A 10,232-nucleotide genomic window follows, 5' to 3' on the forward strand; every position below is an offset into this window, starting at 1 on the left:
AAATTTAGCTAGTCTTGATGCTTGTTTAGATAGGGTTGATTGGTCAAGTGTTTGTGATACTGATGATGTTAATGTATCATTTGATAATTTTATGGAGATAATCAATAAGCATTTAGATGATTATATTCCTAAATTAAAAGATAAGTCAGTAAATTATAAAACAACACCTAAACTTCCATGGATTTCGAAATCTCTCCTCCGTTCAATTAACAGGAAAAATAGGTTGTATTATAGATTCAAAATGAAAAAAAACTGAGGAGTCAAAAAATAAATATACATCATATAAGAATATTTTGATTAAGGTCATACGATCTGAAAAGCGGAAATATTATACCATTCAGATAGAAAAATATAAACATGACGTGAAGAATACATGGAAGATATTAAAGCAGGCCATGAATATATCAAAAAAGAAATATAATATTACAAAAATAAGATTTGATAATGAAATTGTTGAAGATCCTGGTGATATAGCAAATATTTTTAATTCTTATTTTTCAATGATTGGAGAGAATCTGGCAAAAGAAGTACCGCAGTCCGATACGCATTTTGCAAAATTTTTAGGTCAATCCAATCCCAGTTCTATTTTCTTAGCTCCAACTACGAAATATGAAATAATAGACATTGTTACTGAAATGAATGATAAACGAAGTGCCGGTTATGATGATATAAGTAATTTTATCATAAAGGGAATCATATTTTCTATTGCTGATCCACTTTCTCATATTTTTAATAAATCCAGAATACATGGTGTTTTTCCTGATTGTACGAAAATTGCTAAGGCGTGTCCTTTATTCAAAAAAGGAGACAGTTTTGATATAAGTAATTATAGACCTATTTCTCTACTTTCATCCCTATCTAAGGTTTTGGAAAAATTGATATTTACAAGAACCACTAAATTTCTTAATTATTATAATGTTTTTACGAATTCTCAATTTGGGTTTCGTCAAAAACATAGCACCATTCATGCTCTTTTGAAGTTTATTGATAACGCCGCACATACTATAGATGACCATTCCCATCTTGTTGGTATCTTCCTGGACTTCTCCAAGGCCTTCGATACAATTAATCACGAAATTTTACTTCATAAATTGTCTCATTATGGTATACGAGGGAAGGCCTTAGAGTGGTTCAGGAGTTACCTGCAAAACCGAAAACAATATGTATCTTTGAACGAGTACAGCTCTAGTCTGGAAGTTATTAAATGTGGCGTCCCTCAGGGTAGTATATTAGGACCTTTACTTTTCATCATTTACATAAATGATTTTTGTAGATCATCTGATATACTTTCTTTTATACTTTTTGCCGATGATTCAAATATTTTTTTCTCCCACCAAAATCCAATTACTCTTGTCGATACTGTTAATTCTGAATTAAAAAAAGTGACTCAATGGATAAGAGCCAATAAGTTATCACTGAATCTTCAGAAAACTAACTATATGTTATTCAGTAAGTCTATAGAAGTTTTACGCACAGATATCATCTTTGATGACGTTCACTTAGAGCGTGTATCTCATACAAAGTTTCTCGGTATTACAGTGGACGATAAACTTTCGTGGAAGCCTCATATTATTAATATTGGTAAAATAATTTCGCGTAATATTGGTATTATTAATAGACTTAAATCTCATATCCCGTTGTCTTCTTTGCTGACGTTGTATTTTTCATTAATATTACCTTATTTAAATTATGGAATCTTAGCATGGGGTAGTGCCCATCAAACTTTATTAGATAGATTATTGTTATTACAAAAAAAAAAAAACACTTTGTATCATTTGTGGCGTTTCTCCATGTTCCCATGCAGATCCATTATTTGTTAGATATAAGATATTAAAACTCAAAGATTTGTTTTTCTTTCAGCTGGGACAGTTTATGTTTAATTATAACACAAATGCACTTCCCAGCATTTTTGATTCAATGTTTCCACGGAATCAATCTTTTCATAATTATCCCACCAGGCGATCAAATGAGTTTCATTTACCCCTTCTGAGAACGTTATTGGCTCAAAATACATTTATATACACTGGCCCTAGATTTTGGAATTCTTTAAGTTGTGATATAAAAAATTCTTTATCTTTGAATTCGTTTAAGCGTAAGTTAAAATTTTTTTTGTTGAACTCATATTAAGATATATACGATTTATTACTTAGCTGGTCTTTACAGCCTAAGGGTTCATCGTCAATCATTGATTTCATCATTGTGTATTTTTACATTATCTTACTTGTATAAACATTGCTCGGCTGATCGAGCTGAAACACCTCAATTCCCTCTTCTGATCCCGATGTTCAGCGTGTTGGCTTTTCCTTTCATTTCCTTTTTCTTTCTCTCCTTTCTTTCCATTATTCTTTTGTGTTTTATTACTGTCATGGTATACCCTACTGTAAAGTCATGTAATGTCTTGTGTTTCTACTGTCTTGTTCTCTCCTGTCTTTGTTAAAAAAAAAAAGTTTAATGTATTCACAAGAATCCTTTGAGTGGTTCACAATTTACAAGCATGCTTTTCAGTGAACCTCTCAGTTCTTTCTCTTTTTTTTTCCTCCAAACATAACTTTGTATTTTGCCGGTATGCATGTATAATTTTGTATTTGTTAACCATTATCTACCATGTAAAGTCGAATACATGCCTATGTTATATCTTCTGATACATTTCGTGTTATGTTTTACGAAAAAGAAAGAAGGAATGAAATAAATGAAATGAAATGAACGTAAAAGAGTCTGCGCACGCACCACTGGCGCTGCTACTGGCGCCAGTGCCTGTGGTGCGTGTAGTAGTCTTAGCGCACGCAGACCTTTTCTTCGACAAACAAGGGTTTTTGACTGCAAACTAATTTTTCACGCCAAGCTGAGGTCGGTGTAGTGTAGTTTCTAGCCGTTTTTATTTCGTCTTTATTTCTCCGAGTTGTAGCAAGCCGAGTAAGAGCGCATACCCAGTGAATGCGACGCCCGAACCGTTTTTTGTCGCAATCACTGGGCATGTGCCCTCACTCGGCTTAGCGCAATACAGCGGACTTCTGCACAATACACAGGCTGCAACTCAGAGAAATAAAGACGGAATAAAAACGGCTAGAAATTAGACTAGGGTCGGTGACGCTTGTCGCTATTGGGGCACTGAAAATGACAAAATTATCACAGTTTTTGCATTTATTTCATGAAGAATTCATCAAAACTCCATAAAAATATATATGTACATGTTGCTAGAGATGTCAGCAATACAGTGGGATACATTGTGAGGTATTAAAAAAAAACGGTTCGGGCGTCGCAATCACTGGGTATGCGCTCTCACTCGGCTTGCTGCAACTCGGAGAAATAAAGAAATAAAGACGAAATAAAAACGGCTAGAAACTACACTACACCGATCCCAGCTTGGCATGTTTGGGTTTGGTTGGTTTGCAGGTAAAAACCCTTGCTTGTCGAAGAAAAAGTCTGTGTGCGCTAAGACTACTACACGCATTACTAGCACTGTCGCCTGTAGCTGCAGCGCTAGTGGTGCGTGTAGTAGTCTTAGCGTGCGCAGACTCTTTTTCTTAGAATAAGGTCTTTTCGCAACTAAAGTGGCCTGTAAAATTTTATTGATACCACAATTTGGAATAACATACTACCTAGGGGTGTTCCAGAGGGTTCAACCGACCACCCCATGCAGTCAAACCTTTTCTGCGGGGTGGATTGAACGAAGTCATTTTTTCTGGGTCCCTGCGCCTTGACTACTCGCTCGGACAGCCATTTTGGGTCAGGAGATTTGTAGCACAGAACTTTTGTAGTCTAGAGTGTTGTTCGCTGACCCATTGAGCTAGCGCTATTCTCATTCGGGGTCACTACATTTGATACAGAATGGGGGAGGCAGCGTATTGCGTTCGTCTCCGAGCCGCACAAACCACTCGCCACGATTGTATGCCTTTAAGATGCAAAATTATACCTAGACAAAAAACAAACGAGCAAACAGACAAACAAACGAAACATAAAAAAAACCACACACACACTTTAATACCCGTTCTGCATACTTAGGTGACTGAGCCTTTACATTCACCATGCACTCCTTAGCTATTCTATTTTTGAACTCATGTCATTTGGGATGCTGATAAAATTTCCTCTGATCAGACCCACTAGGGATTGTCGAACCGTTTCAGCTCTTAACGGTATTTCAACAACAACGACAACAACGAACAACCAAACCAACAAGCAAACTTACAAAACAACAACAACAACAACAACAACAACAACAACAACAAGAACAACAACAAAACGACCAGTGATGACCAACCTCGCCCAAGCCGCTGAAGAAGCGGGTCACGAAGTACCACCGGAAGTCTGCCATGGCTGCCACTGGACCTAGGAGAGTGCAGACACTGGACAGAAGAATACCGAAGCCCAAGACCCACTTCGTGCCGTACTTGTCGGCGAGCCAGCCGCCGGGGATCTGGGTAAAGATGTATCCGTAGTAGAAGGCTGCGAATATCAGCTCCTGCGTGTGTGCGTCCCAAAGAAACTTGCCGTCTCCATTTGTCTATATACAGCACATGGGTGTCACATATACAAGGAAAAAGTTCATTATAGTCAATGGGCCAAGACCAGATTTTTACGATATTGGTACCACTTAAAGGGACTGCACAGTACTGGTTGAGTAGGAGATTCATGTTTTGAACATTCTTAAGTGAGATAATGAAAAGCCTCTTATGAAATATGAAAGAGCATGTAATTTTAAGAAGGATTCAACGTTTAGTTGATGAAAATTGGTTTTCAAATGGCTGAGATATCCAAAAAAGTGCTGATAATAAAAGGCGACATGCCACAACTTTATTAAGATCTCTTTGTTTCACCTTGTTTTTAAAATCTCAGCCATTTCAAAACCGATTTTCATCGAATAAACTTTTGATACCCCTTAGAACTGCATGCTCTTTGACATCTCATAGAGTGATTTCTGAATATCTCGCAAAACGTTAAAGGCTAAATCCTCACCTCAACCAGAACTGTACACACCCTTTAAAGGGACAAATTCTGCTTATGCATTTTGAAATGGTATGTATCTGTAGATGATATTTTGCTATGATAGCAATTCCAGAGAAGTAGCTTAGTCTCAGTATCAGCCGTTAACCCTCGTAACTCCAAATACCTTTTTTTTTTTAAACTCGGTAAACCATGGAGGGCACAATCCGCTCCCTCTATAATTTCAATATTTTTCTATCAATTGCTCTGAAATGTGGCACAAATGTATATCAAGACATACTCTACAAAACGGCACCATCAAAACTTTTCTTGGAAACCACAAAGAGGGAGCAATTTGTCAAAATACAAAGAAAACAAAGAGAATCCCATTGAATAATATTCAATTAACCAATTTTAAGACATAATTATATCGGGCAGTTAAGGCGAAAATGCAACTAGTTTTTTGCTGTTGATTTCTATTTAGACATACTAAGACATATTTGAACTTCATTTTGACCTTTTCGGAGCATTTACAGGTCCAAATCTTAAGTAAATGGTCTTTACCACAGAAAAAAAATCAAGACAAAACACAAGAGGGCGCTGTAGCTATTTCAAAACATAATTGAATACTTCCTTTAAAAGTATAACATTTTATTATTTTATGTTGTGAATACATAAAATAATAAGTAACAAGAAACTAAGAACGGGTCAAAATGTGAAACAGAACTTGCTTATGTTTATTTGTTGCCATGGTAACCAAAATACTTTAACACAGATACATGTTTTATACAACGTATATGCTAATAAGTTTCAGGAAACGACATCAAATTTGGAGGTGATCACACAAGATATCAAACTTATAGTGAGCAAAGTTTAATTTTCAGTATCAGCGGAGCACCTCCCTCTCAAAATTTTTGCTATTTTGGGGATAATACGTCATCCACTGTCACATACTCAAATGCGAGGGCATCCCCATTCCACACACGAGAGCTGTTGCATTCTTCGTGTTATTACAGTTGTTATTCAACTATGCGATAAACACTTTGGGGAATATTTAGGGGAAAAGAGTGAAAAAAACCCCGGCATTTCAAAGGACACTATCAACGGCGAAATCGTATCTGTCACCCTTTGATAAAATCATGATTACTATATTCGCAATCAAATATTCTGTACTACTCCAAATAATCAGAGCCACTATCATCACCAACATTTCGATATCATTTTGACATAGACACCTCAACAAACAACTCCCAAGTACCAACACGCCAATAGCGAGATATCTACATACAGTGTATTCACCAAAATTAAGAGCGCAACGAGAGATAGCAAAACATTCTTCTTATCTGCAAAACGGGTGAGTTAATGTTACTAAATATACGAAACACTCTTCAGAGCAAATTTACTTCGACACTTTAATGGAAAGGATAAAGTGACAGGAAATATGATAGATAGTGCCATGATAATCATACCAAAAGATATACGAAAAACGAACATTAATTTTAATTCAAACAAACTAATGAGCAAACACAAAATAGGCACGCAGATGTATATTATGGGCGTTAATCGAAAAGAGAGAGTTTTGGGGCGGCTTTATTCTTCTTTTATTGGTCACCGCCATGCAACTTCAGAAAGTCAGTAAGCCTCGATATAACTGGGGAGTAGCAAATGTCCGCAAATGCGAATAGAGCCATGTCGACGGAGCAAATTAGTGTTTGTTGCAGAGTATTTGTCAGAATTTTCAGAGCAATTGCATTTTGGTGAAGTTTCATAAGTCTGGAACAGGGAAGAATTGTCATAACGATCCCCTCTGACACAAGGTATAAAAACAAAAATCCAAGTAGATACCGAGAAACAAATAGAATTGCTAAATCGAAATTACTTTGCTCCTTGCCATGCGTCATGCTAGGATAACCAAATTTCGAAAAGCACAATTAACAACCCCCCCCCCCCAAAAAAAAAGGATAATTTCTTTAATTGTTGACTGACTTACTCAATATCTGATAAATCTGAAAATGTGATGTCAAAGTAAAAAAAAAAAAAAGTCTGGGTTTGGGGTAAAAGTCTAGGAATGGGAATGGGTAAAACCCTCCAATTCCCTTGCTGTATACAACCCTTGTGGTACGACCGCGGTCATTTGCTGGTATCAAGATCTGCAAATACCTTGTTTGACGCTGTAATCTAACTTTATATATAATGGAATTTACATCAGTACTCTTCCGCTCTGTATGATCTTGTCATTTTGAACTGCCATCTTTATAGTGATTACTCCATAATTCCAATTTTCATTGTTCTTTCAAACAGAAAATTTATTATCACTTATCTTATCATAATATGTAAACCTTGATTAGGCTATGTCTTAAATATTCATTGATACAATAGTCACTTATCCAGATGTAGTCCTTGAATTGGCTATAAAACTGTATGAAAACAACGTTAAATTGTTATTTCTTGCTCGGCAAAAGATATGAAAATAATATGCACAGGGGAATATAGCAACTTATCGTAGAAATAAATTTCCATGGGTATTTTAGCGAGAAAATGAATGACAATGAATAATAAGAAAATACCGTTTTGCGGTAACGTCTCCCGTTCCATACATTTTTTCCTACATAAAGAGAGGTACCAGGCAGAACAGCCTTTGGATATGGCCTCGGCTGCCTTGAACGTAGACTATGACTCCACGGAGAGATACACGGCGTTCAAAACAGTGCGCTCCGTAGAGACCGTGCTTTGTCGTTCTGTGTATAGTCTCGATTCAGACGTGCGGGCTGGTTATCAAAGCCCAGAATGCATTGATTAAAGACTGCATTTTTCATGACTAAGCTACTCATTTGGAATTGCTATCATAGTTTGATACACTTATATATGCCTAACAAACAAAACGGCACCACAAAGGTTTTGTCCCTTTTGGTGGTACCAATATCTGACCTGGCCCATGGACTATTACTTTACATTTCCTTTTCGTTTCGTTCCCGTTTTTACATCTACATAAATTGAAGGTGTACAGGTTCATGGATCACACGTTTCATAGTGCTACTGAGAAGTATCAGCAAAGCAAACACATCCTGGCACAGAACCAGACAGGACTGAGTTTAGCTAATGAAGTCGATGTATCGCTTGAAATAATAAATTTAATTCAATTCAATTCAATTCAGTTCAAATTTATTTCGGTTTTTTTTTTCACATTGAAATAATATATACACATAAATCCCACTTTCTTCAGTGACAAAAATGATGCATGTAGATTTGTACAAAGAGAATAATTGAAAAACTTACAGCAGGGATACATTACAATGGTTGCTAAAGTTACGAAAGTGACATAATTGTCAATATGCATTATGAGAAAAAAAAAAAAAAAACCCAGAGGGACCCACTAAAAAGACAGAGCTCATAGAATGTGGGCCCCTCTTAGGTAAACAGATTTAGCGCAAAGATTGATTGAAAACAGCAACTAAGCGACACAGAAAGTTTGAAGAAATATTTGGCTTGTCAGTAATGTAATCCTCAGAACCACATTTGGGTTTGTTTGACTCATAAATGTGCCTAAGAATGTACGGATACTACCACTCTTACTTCTGTGATTGACGTTGTGTTTGGATCAACATTCTGTTGACATGTCTGGAATGTCTCCTCGCTGCCATTCCAGGAAACCCGTTGGGTGACGTAGGTTTCATTCACCATGGCTACCATGGTAACGCTGACGTTCTGTCTCATGGCGCAAATCACTGCCATTCCGAGGAACACAAGGATGCCGAGCTGATGGCGGGTGTGGATTACTCCTGGAACTGCAAGAAACAGGGTCCTACCAATGCAATCGTAACAAAACACACACACACACACACACACACACACACACAATCAAAGATTTTGCCGATGACACCATCTACCAGTCATTGCTAAGGCACTAATGTAATTAACAAAAGACATAGTATACAAATAATGAATGTTTATGAGTGCAATGGACAGAATATTTCATGAGGTGAAAGATGAAATGATCCATTCAACGAGGCGCAGCCGAGTTGAATGGATCAAAAATTTCAACTTTCACCGAATGAAATATTCTGTCCATTGCACGAATGAAAAACATTTATTATGTTTTATATAACGCCTAGAAGAGATCCTTGTCCTTTCATGTTTTATTAATTTAGAAACAAGAGAGAATCTGAGATCACAAGAGTGCTCACTGGGCGCTTTACGCTTTGTAGCGCGCTGTCGCATGTACATACACTGCAAAACGCAAGCGTATACGCGTAGTATGCCGGGCTTTCAGTGAGCGTGCAATTGGAGCAAATCGTATGGATCCAAAATTGCACGGTAAATGGAACCACAATTGCACGGATGATGGCGTCATAGTGAAATGGGCCGAATAATCAATGTCAAACAATCAATCAAATTACAAGGATCTCTTCAGGCGTTATGTAATACATAACTGTAATGCACCCTCCTGTAGACAGATCATAACTAGCTTGTTTCCCTGTTATACTGTATAATAAGGTTATCAAAAGACATCGCACAATCTTTGTTTGGGTAATTTTTGGTGGTATTTCCAAGTAATCTGAAGAGAAATACCAGAAAAGTTATCATTAAATGTAATTTTGAGGGTTATTTAGATATTCACTAGCTCTGTCATAGGTGATGTTGAAGATACTATAAATCACCACAAGTCAACATGCATTTCCATTGCATTGGTCCTTTAATCAACCCACAATACTGTACATAGCGCATTATCCATTACTGCAGGTTGTAAACGGAAAAGGGAGTGTACATTATTTTGGTCTCTTGCATGAGAAAGCTTGCATGAGAAAATGTTCTCTTGCATTAATTAGAAAGATAGATGGGGACGTTCAAACATCGAAAGGATTTGGCCAAAAGGAATGCAAAGAAAGCATACACCGAGATCGGCTATATAATAACTCACTTTTATTTTTACCAATGAGCTGTTCGGTCTCTCGTCCAGTCGCTTCTGGGAGAGACTCCTTCGACGACTTTCTGAGATCCATTGTTTCCGACGTCGAATACTATTTCCACGGCACTGGTAGATGTCGAGGACGAGATCGTAGTCAAAGCATCGTATTTCTTCACTACTACTTCCAGTTATGACAAAGATGTCCCCCACTAAATCAACCCTTGTGGAACAAACACACAGTCGAACTGTGTATCACGCTGTGGGGATTCGGTGAAATGTCCCAGTATCACATAGTTACACTGTGGATTTGAGAAATGTTTACATAAACCACACTGCATGACTGTGTGTTTGTTCCCTATAAAAGGAAAAGGAGTCAAATGTTGGGAATGGTCCATTATCATGAATG

General features: G+C 37.1%; 1 protein-coding gene across 1 annotated transcript in view; it reads right to left on the reverse strand.

Annotated features, from left to right (window-relative positions):
- Positions 1-8,697, reverse strand: part of LOC140239765 (sialin-like) — a 65,271-nt gene extending 56,574 nt beyond the window's left edge. Inside the window, exons 1-2 of the mRNA XM_072319585.1 lie at positions 8,494-8,697; positions 4,259-4,501 (exon numbers count right to left, since the gene is read on the reverse strand). Coding sequence (XP_072175686.1) covers positions 4,259-4,501; positions 8,494-8,652 — 402 coding nt within the window. The 5' untranslated portion in view covers positions 8,653-8,697. The remainder of the gene's footprint in view (positions 1-4,258; positions 4,502-8,493) is intronic.
- Between the last annotated feature and the right edge of the window lie 1,535 nt (positions 8,698-10,232).

This window comes from Diadema setosum, chromosome 16, assembly GCF_964275005.1.
Source record: "Diadema setosum chromosome 16, eeDiaSeto1, whole genome shotgun sequence".
Taxonomy (NCBI): Eukaryota; Metazoa; Echinodermata; class Echinoidea; order Diadematoida; family Diadematidae; genus Diadema; species Diadema setosum.